Genomic DNA, 19,480 nt, shown 5'->3' with positions numbered 1-19,480 from the left:
TGCGAACTCGTAACATTTCTTTTGAAAAATGTACCGATCTTTCTTAATAAATTGTAAACGCGCCTTTTCTGATTCTCCGCTTAAAAATCTTTGGCATTTGAAAACCCCCAAAAAATTTAAATTTTCATATTTTTCTCGAAATCACACAAGCCATTCATTGACTTTCTCCTGGTTTTGCTTCCATAAATTGAACGACATCCAAACGCCCCAGTGAACATAAGTCTTTTTTTTTGTAAATAGAATGTGATTTATTGCCAAGAGAACAGAAATATACGATTCGTTACTCATGTCACCTGTTGCAATGATACGTCACAGAGTGTGTGATGCGTTCTTATGAATCAAGAAAGGATAGAAAAAAAATAATTTTGAACATTGGACAGATTTATAGTCAGATTATACAGTGAATGGTGGCTAGATTCATGTGTATCCCACCGTACAACTATTCCATGTTTTATGCATCAATGATTAAAGTTCGCGGCTATTTTTAGCTGGACAACGATCGAAACTTTCTTGCGTTTCAGATACAGACTTAGTTTTACATATGGGATGGTTTGGCAAAGCGGGAGAAAATAATTAAGCGGTTGATTGCAATGACTAGCTTACTTGGCTGACATATCTTGGCGGTTAGTGCGCGGCCAATATAAATACCGATGTGCGTAATCGAAATAAATAGTGACATTTTTCAATTAAACTGTCAGAAATATTATTTTCGGCTTACAGATGTCGAATATATCTCTTTGTTGAAAGTGTTTGACTAGTGTTAATTTGGATATCGTATTATATATATTTCTCTATCGATTTTAATAAAAGCCCCATGCCAAAAATATGGAATTAATAACAATACAATGAAATATCTTCATCCGAGAAAATACGAGATCGTTTCAATTCAATTTGCAATTCTAAGATTCAAACTCAAGAAAATTTCTCCAGTGTACCGGTGCCACAATAGTGTTTTAAGACCAGACAAATCCACAAACCAACATTAAATGCAACGAGGGATATACCCCTTCAATTCCGAAGCTTATGGCTGACTTTATTTTTACTCTAATACGTAACGAAATTTAAAGTTCATAAAAATACTCACGATGTACTGATCTATATGCTTCTGTCCAGCAAAATGGAGTATAGAAACTACTTTCCGGCACAGTACGCAATCAAAGATCTCCTTTCCAAATCGCTTCATTTTGTAGGCGTAGCACAAGCCAACCATTTCAGCCATGTCTTGTTCTGGTACGCTGTCTTTGCTAATAATGCGGTCAATCAAATTTGGGGTTACTGCACAAAGTAGAATTATTAATAAACAGATGAGCAGCACTCAAAAATTTTCTGAAATATTATGAAAACATATGCTAACGTACTTTCTGTTATGACTTCTCCAGGATAGATAAAAATAGGAGTGAGTGTCGTGTCTTCATCATCAAATGGTTGGCGGAATGCTTTCATATGCTTGTATTTCGGATCGGTAGGGCGCCATCTCATCATCCTTACATGCCTTGTACTCTTTAAATGATCCTTTAAATCTTTCAAAGTATAAATTCCTGATTCATAGCAGATATGGCAATTTATAGGCCATTTTTCGTTGCTATACTTCGGACCACGAGATAAAATCAACCCCTTGCTTCCATCATACAATTTTAAGGAAGTTTTTTCCATGAGAGTTTTTATTTCTGGGTCGTCGATAGCATCAAAATTTCCAATGTTTTCAAGTGGATCTGGAAATTTTTTATCTGCATCTTCCGCATCTCCACCATCTTCTTCTTCGTTACCGTCACCTTCGCCTTCGTCATCTTCAATTTCATGATCATCGGCATCTTCTTCACCACCTTCATCCTCTCCTTCCGCTTGTTCTTCATCACCTTCTTCATCTCCTTCCTCATCATTGCCTTCATCACCTTCTTGATAATTCTCTTCATTTTCCTCCTCGCCGTCACCATGCTCTTCCTTAACCTCCACTTGTTCCTGTCAAACAATAAAAATTAAACTGTAAAAGAAATTCCAAGTATTCGATTTTTTGTTTAATAAATTTTGATCCTCAAAATATGAGGTCACCCCTTAAAAGTAGAACTCGCCGATTCACAGAATTTGATCGTAACAAGCACTGTTTTCCACACAACTTACAAAACACAAAATGCTATTTGTTCATTATGATTTATACAACAACCGTAAAATTGGCAAACGCGATGAAAAACTTATTTACATGATTTTTATTTGTGGTAAACATAAAAAAAGGAATGATATTGAGTGCGCACTGCGAATGAAGATGGTTGTCGATAATTTACGATTAGGATTAAAATCAAATAATCCGGTGAATAATATCAATCTTTGACGTTTTTAATGTGGAATGTAGCGGCTTAGAATATTACTCAAAATAAAAATATTCGAGGACATTCTATTGTGACTAAGCCCCCATTTCCACGTCATAAGGTCAGGAAATAGTAAAAATATTTTCAGATAGAGGTGCGCATATTTTTCAGCCAATAAAACACGTAGGGATTAAAATATTAACCAATTTCGCCATAAGCAATGATTTTTTTACGTAAGAATAGTTCCATCTCAAATTGGAATATTTGGTTTGGTTGATCGTATTTATCTGAGATTTGTTGTTCACTTGCTGAATAAATTAACCAATTTCTCTCTCACACACCACCACCCCCTACATCAAAACGAGAACTTGTGCATTAAAAGTGAAAATTTTAATGCGCATAGTTTAGTGAAATTTATGTGCTATTCACAATAAGAGGATTAAACCTCACGTCTCCAAACAAGCTTTATTCATGGTATGTTCCCTGACGAAAATTTGGAGCACACTCAGAATAGAATAAACGCAACAAAAGAAGCTATTCAAGTCTGAGAAAAGCCTTCATTATGCGGAGACGAACGGATCTTTACAAATGAAACTTCGAACGTCAGAAACCTTGTGGTGGGACACATTTATATTCACTTTTAAAATCCAAAAAATACTGGAATAGATGACACGCTAAACAGTATTTTGAACGGGGACAAGTCTTTGTGATAAATTTGTATATGTAAGTAACGTTGTTTCTGCCAACGGTGGCATTGAAGTCGATGCAGTAACAGCGCTAATCCTCCATCGTTTTCCCGAAATCTAGAAACTACTAAACACAATGCACCAACAGTTGAGGGTCTTTCTGCATTGCTAGGTGGGAGCATATACAGGGTTTCTGTTTATGATGGTACAAAATTGAATGGTGGATAGTACAAATTGTTTGAAGAAAATTGGTCCATGAAATGGGCACTCTATCGTTTACCGTTATAGGGGGTTATAGCGTTTTTCATGAATAGTGTCAACAAATCGAGAAACCGGAAACTTGGCGCTTCAGGTATGAAAGGTTTTGTTTGTTTCTTCTGTGAGTATATTTCAGTGCAGAACTATCCCATTTGTACGTAGCCTGCAATGTACATGCATTTAGCATGTAAGACAACTCACTTTAGTGTGATATTGATATTTAGTTGCAGTAAATTTACACAGCAAAGTCAACTTTGAGCTACTGTGACTTTGTTAGTAATTGTATGATTTTGATTAAATTTGGGGATAACATGCTGCTAGGATAATTTTAAGGGGGATTTCGACTCAATTTCCCCCAAAAAATGGAAATATACTATCATTAACTTAATTTGAGGCGATATCAATATGGAGAGTATTTTGAGGCTTGGACACCATACAGAGCCAGCTTCATGATTTTTTCCAGATTTTCCGGTTGGGTAGTTTCTGAAAATGGGTCCGTTAAAGAAATCATCAATTTCCACCCCTCTCATTCTCCACCTTTCTAACAAATCGCAATACTAAGACCGGCTTAGAAAAGTACTAATCCAGACCTTTCATTTAATATCCAACATGACTATATTCGGAGAAAAAAAATGTTACACCCCCCCTTTTGCTTGTATGGGGACTCCCCCTTAATCTCAACATAGAAGTTGAAATTAGTGTCCATGTTTTTTTTTACAGTTGGTATATAAGTTAAAAAAAGAGAACTAGGTTTTTTTCCTTATCCTGTAAATATTTTTATTTTTTCCCGCATACGATCGTTTCGGAGACCACGTGCCTCCTTCCTCAGTGCGGGAAAAAATAAAAATATTTACAGCATAAGGAAAAAAAACCTAGTTCTCTTTTTTCAACTCAACATAGAAGGTTATAACTCACTGCATATCTGGTCGTTCACAGTTCCCACCTCCTCACCAAATTTCGTGTCGGTATAGCCGTTTCCGAGAAAAGTGCGTGTGACAGACACATTTTAATATGCATTATCGTAAGAATACTTTAAACTTACAAACCTGGACGAGACAACTGCGGCGAAAACAGAACCCGTACAGTGTAGCTTCAGGAGGAGCTTTGTATACAAGACTACAATATCTTTGAAAATTCGATTGGACACTATTTATCAGATCTCAGAATTAAGAAAAATTCAAAACAAATCATCGATGATCTTCTAAGGGTCTCTTAGTAATTTTTTTTGTGATATAAAATTATGTAATCTTCTCGTCTTATAAATTATAGTCAGCGTCAGATTATGTATTAACTGTAACTTATTAAATATAGAAAATATCAATGTCAATGTTAGTAGCATTTTGTACGAAACTAAAGGCCGAGACCATAGATTTGGAGGAACATCATCTATTGGAACAGTTAATCACACAGGCTATGTGGCAAGCGAGTTACTTCATCGCACGTCCGGAAATACAATGCCCAACACCGGGGACAATATTGAAGGGAAGAGGTTCAATTCATTCGCATCTCGCCGCTTCCAATATAATAGCTTTTCAATTTCCCTTGTGGAACACACCCCAGTTCGAGGAAAAGTATTTCTTGCAAAAACTCTGACTTGCGCGGTGCTGTCTGTGCGAATCCGAAACGCATGCTGCTTGATCGTATGAATACTCATATAGTGAATGTATTTAACAAGTTGTTTTTGTCTGACATGTGTAGTGCTGGACACGCCCCGTGCTGAACACGCTTGCTGCTGGATCGTATAAATAGACTTTAAGTGTAAATGAGCAACGTTTGCTTAGAATGATCAGAATAATTGGGCCCTCGAAATGTACATTCATTTGTATAACTTGGGGTTGGGAAATACGAATGGGTAAACGAAAACACTGTATCTTTCATACCTGAAACGTCCGGCTTCTGGTTTCCCGACTTGTTTTGCTTCGAAAAACTATGCCCAATTGTCAGAAATTTTCTGTTAAAAATTAAAGCTCATGAAATATATGTAGAAGAAATTTGAAATAAATTGAGCGAGTAGTTTTTCCGAATTCTTACTACGCGCACCAAGAAAGTATGTTTCGGGAAAAACATGCTAAAAGTCTGTAATAACACATAGAGAGCTTCTCAGCGTTGTAAAATGAAAATAAAAGTAAATATCGATATGAAATTTCAAGCAGACAATCTTGAAGTACTTTTCTACCAATACTATTGAAGTACTCCATATTTCTTATCTGCAAAAACTCTCTCATTTGGGTGTAATAAAACCAATTAGTTTTACAACTTTACCCTACCCTAATATTCCATTTCACCGAAAAGAGGTAATGATTATAAATTCTTTGCTTACACAAGTGTGCATGGGTCGTATGCACATAATGAAGATCAGAGGGAAATGTTTTATTATTCATAGCGATGCATTCATTCTTTATCTGAGAGAAAAATCTGAGAATGCAGCACATCTGCATAATTAGATAATGATATGCGCCATCCACGCTCGGTTCGGCCTGAAGACTGTGCATCTGAACAGCGGGCGTAACGTGGATGGGATGCAGTTAGCCTGCCAGTTTTGACTGTTCAGGCGGCCGATGATCGAATGAAAAATGATTCGGCCAACCGGTCAGACATATTTGTTTAGAATGTTAGCGAGGATTTAATGATTGTTTGGACTGTGAGCGCGGATTTTATGGGCATGTTTATCGCTAATGAACTTTGGGAAAGGAAAGAAAAGCTAGTAGATCGAGGAAAGCTGCCCCAAAATCTCCATCTGTAGCGATGCGGAAAAAAGCTCACTCAAAGTAATAAATGATTTATCGATTTACTATCGATAGAAAATATGAAGAAAGAAACAATGGTTCAGCTTTTCGACTAACTCCAACAAGCCCAAGCAAAGAAAACTCCATATGTACACCCACCAGTATTGAATTAGGAGACTTTTGAGATATCGAAGCCCATTTCGTCATAAATGGGCTAAATAAATTCACGTAAAGTACACAATTTTGACCTTCTATAACTTTGTTAATAATAGTTGGATTTTTGCCATTTTTCCAAAATTATGCACAATGCTATTATAACCATACCAAATTTTGTACTTCTAGAATGAATTTAAGGGGGCTTTCGAGTAAATTTGCAAGATATGGTAATATGCAATTGTGTTATTAATTTTATTTAAGTAAATATCGAAATAGAATGTATTTTGAGGCCTAAATCTCTTATGTATACACTACGACTATTTTTTAGATTTTTCGGTTAGATAAGTTCTAACAACGAGAGCTGTTGCACTTTTTGGAGCAAACATTTTGAGCCCTCACTCACCTAAGTTTCACCCAATGTCAAAAATAGAACCACTTTGGAAAAGTACTCTTTAAGCCCTTACACCTCCCTTTCACAAGATGGGGAATCTCCCTTAAACGCAAGTCAAAATGATGCCACCCATGCCAGTATGTAAAGAGATTCACAGACCACACCTTCTCACCAAATTTCGCGGCAATTGATTTAGCAGTTTCCGAATAAATCGGGTGTAACAGATAGACATGGAACCGAATTTTACACAAAACCTTAAAAACGAATATTTACCACTGTACAGGTATTGGGAGCAGAGGAAGGCATATAATATCAGCCGGAATTGACAAATTAAGGGTAAGTTCAACATTTTGGAAATTTCACGATCTATTTTGAAAAATTTAAACGAAAAATCGGCTCGATTCCATTCAAATTTTGCACACCTAAGCTGGACGCTTCAGTTATGAAAGGTTTTGTGTATTTCTTTTATAAAGATATTTGAGTGTGAATTTGCCCCATTAGTACGTAACACGTAATATGCGCATATATTATGTGAGAATATCCACTTTCGCGTGATATTGAAATTCAAAATTTCCAAAGAAGAGACAACATTGACCTAATACAACTTTGTCAGTAATAGTGCTATTTCCACCAAACTTGATAAGATGAAGCTCTTATATTGTAGCCTACATTGCTGCAATTTACTGGTGCTAGGATGAACTTAAGAGGGTCATCCTGTGTGTCGGATCCGCGGAATCGAATTTTTTTTTTTGGGCATCAATTGTATCTAGATAGTAGTGTAGAATATATAGGCAAAGTGTTTTTTTTTATATTCAGAGTCGTTCGGAAATTATTGTGTTAAACACGTAATATTGCTATCGCTAAAAATCACATTCTACTTTTTAAATGCGTTTTTCTCGAAACTGCATATTGGAAATCTGCTGCCACCATAGCCCTATCTATCCAACCAAATTCTTTGAAATTTTCACGACTTATTCAGAACATATTTCTATGGTCCGGAAACTAGGATAATTGCCATTCATTCAGTAGTTTTTTTTTATTCATTGAAGAAGCCGTGAAAAAGTAAATAATAGCCTTACAGATGCGTTTAAGACAAACGTTGGATTAAAACAAAGAAATGAACTGACACCTCCACTGTTCAATCTGGCCCTGAAGCAAGTTAGAAAAAAGCTGCAACAGGACGCCAAAGACACGGTACTCTAGAAGTGCTTGCAAATCTCACGTCAGTAAAGCAGCTTTTTGTATACCTCGATAAAACATCAAACGAAAACAAGACGAATATGATGTCGTAAACGAGAAAAATGACATTGGAGAAGAAGGTCCTGAGGCGAATAAAAGAAACTAAAAACAAGTCGGGAAACCGGAAGCTAGACGCTTCAGGTATAAAAGGTTTTGTGTATTTCTTTTATAAAGAGATTTGGGTGCGCATTTGTCCCATTAGCATGTAGCACGTAAAATATGCATATATTATGTGAAAATAGCCACTTTCAAGTGATATTGGCATTCATAGTCTTGAATTTGCAGAGGAGCGCAGATTTGACCTAGTATAACTTTGTTAGTAATAGTGCGATTTTCATCAAATTTGGCAGGATCATGATCTATAATGTAGCCTACATTGCTGCACAATTTTATGATTCTAGGGTGAACTTAAGGGGGGTTTTCCTGTCAATTACTAAAAATTATAGTAATATACTATTATTAACTTTATTTGAACAGGTATCGATATGGAGGGTATTTCGGAGCCTAGGCACCATATAGTGGCAGCCCCCTGATTTTTTCCAGATTTTTCGGTTTGGTAGTTCCTGAGAATGGGTTCGTTAAAAAAATGACCACTTTCAACCCCCCGCACTCTCAACCTTTTCCGCAAAAGTCAAAACTAATACCGGCTTCGAAAAGTACTAACCGAGACCTTTAATTTGACACCCCACATGACTATATTTGATGAAAAAAAAATTTTCACCCCCCTTTCGCATGTATGGGGACCCCCCTTAAATTCGTCGTAAGAGGATGTAACTCACTATATGCGTGAGCGTTCACAGTTCCCACCTTTCTATCAAATTTAGTGACAATCGCCATAACCGTCTCCGAGAAAAATGCGTGTGACGGACAGACAGACAGACGAACAGACAGACAGACAGACAGACAGACGGACAGACAGACAGTAAACCGATTTTTACAAACAAAACCTTAAAAAGGACGATCAATGGAGAATCACATACAACATGAGTTGTACCAAATATTTGACGACCATGAAGTTTAGAAATTAATAAAACTTCGGAAGTTGCAATGAGTTGGTCACAGTCATCGTATGGACGATACCCGGATTCCGTAAAAGAGTATCCGAAGGGAATTCAAAAGGACGAAGACCGTTAGGAAAACCTCGAAAGCGTTGGGCAGATTCTGTTAACGAAGACAGCCCATCACTGCTGAATTTCAAAATTGAATGACACGATCAATGGATTGTGGTGATTACAGGAAGGACATCCTGAAGGATAAAGCCCGAAATAGGCTGTATAGCCTCGACGACGACAACTTTCGGTCAAATTTAAGCCTTGGAATGTTATGTTAAAGTGGGGAACCTAAAAAGTCCGTATTTCAACGTCATCTAAGGCTAATTGGGTGATTTCGATGAAATGTGATGCGTCGTATAGCTTGCATCTTTCACTCAAAGCTAGATCGAGCACGCGTTCGATCAGGCCTCGTCACTAGACCTGCAACTTGGTACGTGCATCTTTCTGTAGTTAACATGAGAAGCTAAAGTGTATAAAGAACCACCCCATATACCTGAACATAAAATCCCGCGTGGCCGATGTTGGATAATTTTCTTCTTTGACAGCTCTGCCCTTGTCGCTAACAATCAGCCGGATGATTGTAGAAAATTGTGCGATTGTGTCTAACATTTCTATGGGTCACAAAAAAGCTGATCTGAGCAAAAATTTGTGAATGTATAAAAGTTGTCCGGATAGCTGAGTGGTTAGAGCACAAGGCTGTCGTCTCACTGGTGGCAGTTGGATTTATATCGTGATTTCACGTCGGATACCAATCGACCCAGCTGTCAATGAATACCTGTGTCAAATTACGATAATAATCTCGGGCAAGCGCAATGCTGACCACATTGCCTCCTACAGTGTACTGTATTATACCGTTACGGTCTTGAATGAAGTACAATAAAAGAGTTGAATTTTTGAGATAACATATACAGAACAAATTATTTGATGTACTAACATGGGTATAGTTTTTATAAGACAAACATCTATGTATTTTTTAGATGATGATTTTATTTATTATGTTTTATAGTAAAACTAAAAAGAACGTAAATGTACATGGGGTATGCTCAACAGCGAAAGTACAGATGGTCGCTAGCGTTTTTCCACAATACCCTTGATATTGCCTTTCTTGGTTCTTACATCGTTTATTACGAAACGAAATAAAGTTATAAAGAACAACCAACGGAAACGACAACTCGAATTAATAATGAAGACGATAGAAGATTTAGTTTCAAATCAACAGATCATGCGATATTGATGATCAAAAGTTAAGAAGACAAACCAATTATAGTAGAGGTTACTCCTGCCAATCAACTGTGAGATAACATTGGTAGAAAGGGTGCAGAAGGATCATGCATCATTTGCAGTAAGCAGCCTATTCGCAAAAGAAGAAAGACTAAGAAATGTTGCAATAACGGTAAAAAGCCCGTTTGTAATGAACAACCGGCAAGAATAACTAAATATTTAGAATGCAATCAATAAATTCATACTTGCTACAATGCAATAATCTCATTATTTTGAAGGTTTTGTGTGAAACGAAACTTTATTAGAATTGAGTCGATGTCTGTCTGTCCGTCACACCCCATTTATTCAGAAACGACCGATTATCACGAAAATTGATGAGAGCATATGGTCTGTTGTTCCCTTTACATACAAGTGATGCCATTTCGTGTTAAGTTTAAGTGGGGCTCCCCATATATGTGAATGGGGGATGCAATTTTTTTTCGGAGAAAGTAACCATGTGTAGTTTTAAATGAAAAGGTTCAACTACTTTTCGAAACTGGTCCCATATTCGATATCGGGTGAAAGGTAGAGGAGTGAGGACTCAAAATATGCCCCTCGAAAAGTGTAACAGGCCTCGTTCTTAGAATCTATCCAACCGAAAAATCTGGAAAAAAATCAGTGTCTAGGCCTCAAAATACATCCCGTTCCCATATTTGCACAAATAAAATTAACAATAGTATATTAGCATATTTTAAAAATTTAAGTTAAGTTCATGCTAGAACTGCATTACACTTGCAGGGGGGATAACATAAGGCATAACTTCGGGAAGTTTGAAGGAAATGCAACTATTATTAACAAAATAACAAAAGGTAAAACTTTCACACTGTGTGAATTTTGTGCATTATGAAATGTGTATGACATCACCATATCAATTCATCAATACCACAACAAAGTTAGCTCACGTTAATGGGATGTCGCAGTGAAACATTTCGTTTTAGTTTTTAATCATTTATATATCAATATCAACTACTCCAGTCAAACATATGCATGTATTTATATGTATATGTTAATGAAGCTTTCGGGTAGTACCTAATTCAGATAGATATTTGTACATTGAACAAGCAGTATTCAATACCATCAGCATTAACGGCGCCACAACCGATATCCAGTCTAGGCCTGCCTTAATAAGGAACTCCAGAAATCCCGGTTTTGTCCCGAGGTCCACCAATTCGATGTCCCTAAAAGCTGCCTGGCGTCCTGGCCTACGCCATCGTTCCATCTCAAGGAGGATCTGTCTCGTCTTCTTTTCCTACCATACCTTATAGACTTTTGGGGCTCATCCATACGGATTAAGGGACCCGCCCACCGCAACCTATTGAGCTGGATTTTATTCACAACCGGACGGTCATGGTATCGCTCATAGATTTTGTCGTTATGTAGGTTACGGAATCGTCCATCCTCATGTGGGGGGCCAAAAATTCTTCGGAGGATTCTTCTCTCCAATGCGGCCAAAAGTTCACAATTTTTCTTGCTAAGAACTCATGTATATTTCGGTATCCCGACGAAATTAATAAGACTGACTAGGCTGACCCTGACCAATGTGTGAGGCCAGATAAAAGCAGCAGGATCACTCTCAAGACAATTCGACATCAACAACGGTCTACGACAAGGGGATGCGCTATCATGAGTCCTCTTTAACCTGGCCCTCGAGAAAGTGATCCGTGATGCCGAGGTAAATGCAAGAGATACGATTCTCTTCAAGTCCACCCAACTACTGGCCTATGCTGACGACGATGAAATCTGCGCACGGTAGTTGGCGAACAGAGCCTATTTCAGCGTACAAAAACTGATCGCTCGAAACGTCTCACCATAGGGTCAAAGCTCATACTGTACAAGACAATGATTTTGCCACTCCCCATGTATTCCTCGGAGACATGAGTTCTTCATCATCAACGGCGCAACAACCGGTATCCGGTCTAGGCCTGCCTTAATAAGGAACTCCAGACATCCCGGTTTTGCGCCGAGGTCCACCAATTCGATATCCCTAAAAGCTGTCTGGCATCCTGACCTACGCCATCGCTCCATCTTAGGTAGGGTCTGCCTCATCTTCTTTTTCTACCATAGATATTGCCCTTATAGACTTTGCGGGTGGGATCATCCTCATCCATACTGATTAAGTGACCCGCCCATCGTAACCTATTGAGCCGGATTTTATCCACAACCGGACGGTCATGGTATCGCTCATAGATTTCGTCATTGTGTAGGCTACGGAATCGTCCATCCTCATGTAGGGGGCCAAAAATTCTGCGGAGGATTCTTCTCTCGAACGCGGCCAAGAGTTCGCAATTTTTCTTGGTAAGAACCCAAATTTCCGAGTAATACATGAGGACTGGCAAGATCATAGTCTTGTACGGTAAGAGCTATCCTTATTCTTCCTGTTTGACCAGTGCGGTTTGATGTTGTTGGTTGATTCGTCTTCGGTGCTGACGTTGCCACCATATATTTTGTCTTGCCTTCATTGATATGCAGCCCAAGATCTCGCGCTGCCTGCTCGATCTGGATGAAGGCAGTTTGTACGTCTCGGGTGGTTCTTCCCATGATGTCGATATCGTCAGCATAGGCCAGTAGTTGGGTAGACTTAAAGAGGATCGTACCTCTTGCATTTACCTCGGCATCACGGATCACTTTCTCGAGGGTCAGGTTAAAGAGGACGCATAATAGCGCATCCCCTTGTCGTAGACCGTTGTTGATGTCGAATGGTCTTGAGAGTGATCCTGCTGCTTTTATCTGGCCTCACACATTGGTCAGGGTCAGCCTAGTCAGTCTTATTAATTGCGTCGGGATACCGAATTCTCTCATGGCCGTGTACAGTTTTACACTGGCTGATAGCATAGCCGGCTTTAAAGCCGATGAACAGATGGTGCAGCTGTTGTCCATATTCCAACAGTTTTTCTATCGCTTGCCGCAGAGAGAAAATCTGATCTGTTGCTGATTTGCCTGGAGTGAAGCCTCTTTGGTAGGGGGTCAATGATGTTCTGGGCGTATGGGGCTATTCAGCCTAGCAAGATAGCGGAGAATATCTTATAGATGGTACTCAGCAACGTGATACCTCTATAATTGCTGCACTGTGTGATATCTCCCTTTTTATGTATGAGACAGATAATGTCTCGTTGCCAATCGTCAGGCATTGATTCGCTGTCCCATACCTTGAGCAAAAGTTGATGAACTACTTGGTGTAACTGGTCGCCTCCATATTTAACCAATTCGGCTGTAATTCCATCGGCTTCTGGCGACTTATGATTTTTAAGCCGATGAATTGCACGGACTGTTTCTCCTAAACTTGGTGGTGGCAGTATTTGTCCGTCGTCTTCAGTTGGCGGGACCTCCAACTCGCCGATGTTCTGGTTGTTCAGTAGCTCATCAAAGTACTCAATCCATCGCTCCAATATGCCCATTCTGTCGGAAATCAGATTTCCCTCTTTGTCTCGGCAGGATGAGTATCGAGGTGTATAAGGCGTCATCCTGCTGACTTGTTGGTAAAACTTCCGCGCCTGGTGCGGTTGCTACCAGTACTTTTCTAGTTACATTCATCGTCAAACCAGCCGTTCCGACTCCTTTTGCGGCTGGGGCCAAATATGTTTGTGGCCGCATCCATGATAACGTTCTTCAGATGATTGTGAAGATCATTTGTTGATGCTTCATCTCCAGGTCCTCTGTTGACTGCGGCTATTGCGGCATCCATTTCCCTCTTATAGGTGTCGCGGAGGACTGTGTTATGGATGGCTGGGGATTCTAGGTGGTATTGTTATTCAAGCTCGGAGCACCATGCCAACGAGATAGTGATCCGAGTCTATATTGGCCGCCGTTACTTTCGGTCACGCTGCTCCCAGGGCAGAGGTGAGGCAGCGTCTGATGAGTTGCCTCTGCCCTGGACAAAACGGTCAGTCAATATTTCCTATAGTTTGAAAAAAATATGAAGGAATATTTTGGGTTTTTACCCGTATACGAATCGAAAAATGTGCGTAGAAAGTTTCTCACATAAGATAAGTACAAAACCTTTATGCCCGAAGGGCCAACTTCCGGTATGCCGACTTGTTTTTGTATTATTGCGCAAGCCGGGAAAGTCTATAAAGCGCGCCTTCCATGTTCACGTTCGCATTTGATCGGCAGCCAGAACGTGGTTGGTATGCAGTTGCTCTGCCAGTTATGACTGTCCAGGCGGTCGGTGATCAAATGAAAAATGATTCGGCCAACCGGCAAGACATGTTTGTTTGTAGGATGTGAGCGAGAATTTTATGGGTATCTTTATCCCTAATGAACATTTTTGATTTAAACAAAAATATCATCAATTTTCGTCTGAAGGTTTTTCATGTTTAGAGTTGAATTAATGATGTGGCTTGCCGGTACGTGGATAGTGCATTTAGTTCAACTGGCGGCCGGGTGCATTGCGGGCTGTTCCGATGTAACCGACAGACCGAACTGAATGTGGACGGCGGGCTTAAGGGGAATATCCTTGATAGAACAAGAAAATGTGGAAGAGCTTGCCTTATATGAAGCGTTAGCGTAGGCTAAGACGCTAGATAACTTTGAGGGATATTGAATTGGTGAAACTCCCTCCAAAACCGGGATATATGGAGTCCCTTACTAAGGCAAGTCTAGACCGGATACCGGTCGGTGATGATGATTGTCGTTATTAGAACTTGTGTGTGGCAGCGCTTGCAAGGTTCCATCGTGTTTCTTGTAATATGAAACATGATAAATCTCCTAGCTTATTTGCAAGAATGGAGGAAAAATTGAAAATGAAGTGAAAACCAAGTGACCATCTCCAAAACTGGATAATTGATCTTATTTTTTTAGTTTCCCTACTCCGGGGACCTTTCTCCACCCCGTTCTATTATCACATAGTCAATGCATCTTGATCAAGTGAAATGACATCGCAATTTTTCCCTGCTGAAAAGAAAATAGGTTGGTGCAACATAACAAAGTAACCTGGCTCCCCAACTCCCCTCCCCCTTTAACAATGGAAAACTCGTCATCAGAGTAAAGTCAAGTCGATATTCGCCTGACTCTTGACGCTCGTCATACTCAATGAGAGAAATTAAACTTTGCCAGAAACCAAGATTATCTTTCCAATCTCGAATTCATTTGGAATTGTGGTAAATTTACAGATTACACATTGATAAAAATTGAAGTACTTCCAAGTCTGATTCGTGAAACTTCCTGCGGGAGGGGAAAAGTCAGCGGCCATGTTACCACTGCCGACCGGGCCCCGGCTTTTGTAGCCAGGTTACGTCTGGCTAATATTTTCGGCTTGTTTCACTTGTTGATCGCAGTTGCTGTTTTTGCTAGCGGCGACCCGGCGCAAAATTAAATTCTTATCGCCACACTCAGCACAAGCCATTAACGACCAATTTCGTCGTTAGCGCCCGTAATTGCATCGTTGCATGTGAATAGCGCCAACGTTGGGATCTTACATAAAGTTGAGTCGTTACGACTTCGTCAACACTATATGGAGGCAGCCTCCGATCTAGAAACCCCGAAAAGAAAGAAACTCTTACTCACCGAATCCTCCATGCTGGCGTCTATTTCACGCGACATTTTGACTCGGGTCCTCTGCACTTCAAAATCCTGGAACACAATTCACCACTGTCTTCGAATCGCACTTGTAAACCATAAAACATCAAACGCAATAGAGAAACACTTCCACTGCAATCAGAAACGACGACTCTGATTAATTAATATAAAAATCGTCACGCTCACGGTGCGCTCTCACCTGAATCTCGCGACATACGCGTAGTGCCCGAAAATAATCGATAAATGCGAACTGGCAAAAGCCGACGTGATGTCAAAGCGGCAGGGCGGGCAACAGAAGACTAAACAAAATATGCTAAAATCTGACACATAGGTGGTGCCACATAATATATTAACCTATTGTGTGCTTTGTGCGGTTAAAATGACTCCAAGTGAGTTTATACCGATTTCCTTAATAACAAAAGTTACCAAAATGGTTGAAATTCTCTGTCACCATGCATCGTTCTGCCATATTCGAACGCACAATCGATCAAAAGGTGTTTCATGTTTTAAACATGTTTTTTGTACTATTCCATTAATTTTTTTCATGCATCTGTTAGAAAATGAACAGGCCTTTCAAGAGAAGTATACAACATGATATATGATAATATACCCATAAAACACGTAACAACAAAACATAAGCAAACATTTAGATTAAATCAATAATCGGACAAACTTTTTTTTTTTCTTCAGCCTTTGTCCCGTTTACAAGCGGGGTCGGCTCGTCGTGATCGGCTTCGCCATTTGGCTCTATCGAATGCCTGATCTGGGTGCAATCTCGAGGCTTTCAAACCCCATCCAGCGTATCAAGCCACCGTTGCTTAGGTCTGCCTTTTGGTCGTTTACCATCGATTTCGATGTTCAGACCAATCTTTGCAAGTGAATTCTCGTTTGCACGAATTGCGTGACCATACCATCGAAGACGCCTCTCTCGCAACTTTTCCACGATCGGTGCAACCCCATAACGATCGCGGATATCCTCATTTCGGATGTGATCTAAACGTGTGACGCCACTAGTCCAACGTAGCATCTTCGTCTCCATTACCCCAAGACGCCGTTCATTGTCTTTTATGGTCGGCCAACACTCAGAACCATAGAGAGCGACTGGACGGACGACATTGCGGACAAACTCTTCAAACATATTTTTAAATCTTAATTACTCTAATTTCCGAGCTAATTCTTCCCAAACGTATCCAATAACGTTCACATCTCGGGACTGAAAAAAGTTTTCAGAAATTTCGGACAATTATAGATGAGCTACATTTCAGGATGATTTCAGTGATTTGTTCAATTCTTTCACAGAATTCTCTGAAGCTGACCCTACGTAGATGTTAATCAGACTACAACTATACTAGCTGATATTTTACAGTATCCTTGCTAGAGTTGAACTAGCATTTACTGCCTTTGCTACTCGGAGTGCCTTTGACGCACAACTTGGCATTGATCATCTAACCCAAATATCTAACGAGCTATTTTGAGATGAATGAGATGAACTCGTGGCAGCAACCCAGAAACAAGTCGGGAAACCGGAAGCTGGGCGCTTCAGGTATGAAAGGTTTTGTTTGCTTCTTGTGTGAGTATCCCATTTGTACGTAGCCCGTTAAGAATATGCATGTAGCATATCCGATTTAGCGGTTCGGGTTGTAAATTTACACGGTAAAGAAAACTTTGAACTACTGTAACTTTGTTACTAATAGTATGATTCATATTATATTATATTTTATAACTCTGGGATCAGCTTAAGGGGGGTTTACTCAATTTTCCCAAAAATATGGTAATATACTATTATTAACTTAATTTGAACAGATATCGATATGGAGAGTATTTTGAGACCTGCACACCATATAGAGGCAGCTTCATGATTTTTTTTCAGATTTTACGGCTTGGTAGTTTCTGAGAATGGGTCCGTTAAAGAAATCATCGCTTTCCACCCCGCCCACTCCCTGCCTTTTTAACAAATCTCAAAACTAAGACCGGCTTCGAAAAGTACTAATTAAGACTTTTCATTTGATACCCCACATGACTATATTTAGTGAAAAAAAAATGTTACACCCCCCTTTTACATGTATAGGGACCCCCCTAAATCTCAACGTAGAAGGATATCACTCATTGCATGTCTGGCGGTTGACAGGTCCCACCTTCTTACCAAATTTCGTGTCAATCTGTATAGCCGTTTCTGAGAAAAGTGCCTGTGACAGACAGACAGACAGACATTGAACCGATTTTAATAAGGTTTTGTTTTACAAACAGAAATTGTTTTACAAACATAACCTTAAAAATAACAGAAAAACCATAAACAGCGCAAAGCACTTTTTTCAAATTTCGAATGTTTTTCCAATTGCGATTTGTTGGAATGATACTATTACTCTTAGATGGCCGGTAGACGATTGGGGGGCCTTCATTGAATCCGTGCCTGTGGTTGTACCTAGCTAGCAGGCAAGCATTTGGGGCGCATAATACTACTGCAAATTTGTATATCACTAATTTCAATTGTCAGCTTTGGAAATATAAACGAACAGCTATGCAGTCTTTGCCTGCGGGCCAAATTTCCAAATGATAGCCTCATTTATCTGAAGGGAAAGGAATTACAAAGTCAAACAAGTCGGGGAACCGGAAGCTAGACACTTCAGGTATGGAAGGTTTTGTGTATTTCTTTTATAAAGAGATTTGAGTGTGCTTTTGTCCCATTAGTATTTAGCACGTAATATATGCATATATTATGTGAAAATTTCCACTTTCAAGTGATATTGAGATTCATAGTCTTCAATTTGCAGAGGAGTGACAGTTTTGACCTAGTATAACTTTGTTAGTAATAGTGCGATTTTCACCAAATTTGGCAGGATCGTGCTCTATACTGTAGCCTACATCATTGTGATTCTAAGGTGAACTTAAGGGGGGGGGGGTTTCCTGTCAATTACTAAAAATTATAGTAATGTACTATTATTAACTTTACTTGAACAGGTATCGGTATGGAGAGTATTTCGGAGCCTAGGCACCATATAGTGGCAGCCCCCTGATTTTTTTCAGATTTTTCAGTTAAGTAGTTTCTGAGAATGGGCTCGTTAAAAAAATGATCACTTTCAATCCCCGCACTCCCCACCTTTTCAACAAATGTCAAAATTAAAACCAGCTTCGAAACCTTCGAGACCTTTAATTTTATACCCCACATGACTATATTTGATGAAAAAAAAATGTACACCCCCCTTTTGCAAGTATGATGACCCCCCTTCTTAAATTGGTTGTAAAAAGATGTAGCTCACTATATGCGTTCACAGTTTTCTACCAAATTTTGTACCAATCGCTACAACCGTCCCCGAGAAAAATGCGAATAACGGACAGACAGACGGATAGACAGACAGACAGACAGGCAGACGAACAGACTTAATACGGGAATCCCTGGCGAAGATTGGTATTCTCGCTTATCTTGCAGCTACTGTTAACAGCTATTTACAAGAACGGAGGCTTTGGTATGACACCGATGACGGACCCCAGGAGTAGGTTGTCTCCGCGGGTGTCCCACAGGGCTCCGTACTGGGCCCACTGCTGTGGAACATCTTGTACAACAATGTTCTTAATATTCCCCTTCAAGGGGAAGCCACGGTGGATATAGCGCTGGTTGTGGTCGCAAAAATATCTCGAAGATGCTGAATTATACTCATGCGAAGCGATCAGTGCTCTTAAGGGTTGGCTTGAGAGTTCTGGTCTGACACTTGCGGAAGAAAAAACGGAAGCGGTCCTCATCACCAAGCGTCGTAAAAGAACTTTTGCCCCTATTTAAATTGGGAATCATATCATCACTTCTAAGCCTGCTATCAAATACTTAGGAGTGATGATAGACGGGAAGCTTAGCTATAAGCAAGATGTGCAGTATGTTTATGACAAAGCATCCACTGCGAGT

General features: G+C 39.6%; 1 protein-coding gene across 2 annotated transcripts in view; it reads right to left on the bottom strand.

Annotated features, from left to right (window-relative positions):
- LOC119653636 overlaps window positions 1-15,833 on the bottom strand; it is a 32,520-nt gene extending 16,687 nt beyond the window's left edge. Inside the window, exons 1-4 of one of the 2 annotated variants that reach the window (XM_038058418.1) lie at window positions 15,785-15,833; window positions 15,574-15,717; window positions 1,359-1,959; window positions 1,085-1,275 (exon numbers count right to left, since the gene is read on the bottom strand). In XM_038058418.1, coding sequence (XP_037914346.1) covers window positions 1,085-1,275; window positions 1,359-1,959; window positions 15,574-15,609 — 828 coding nt within the window. In that variant the 5' untranslated portion in view covers window positions 15,610-15,717; window positions 15,785-15,833. Of the gene's footprint in view, window positions 1-1,084; window positions 1,276-1,358; window positions 1,960-15,573 lie in introns of both variants that reach the window. The other variant, XM_038058417.1, reaches the window with a different exon arrangement.
- Window positions 15,834-19,480: the final 3,647 nt, after the last annotated feature.

Source organism: Hermetia illucens, chromosome 4, assembly GCF_905115235.1.
Source record: "Hermetia illucens chromosome 4, iHerIll2.2.curated.20191125, whole genome shotgun sequence".
Lineage (NCBI taxonomy): Eukaryota > Metazoa > Arthropoda > Insecta > Diptera > Stratiomyidae > Hermetia > Hermetia illucens.
This window is presented reverse-complemented; position numbering and strand designations above follow the sequence as displayed.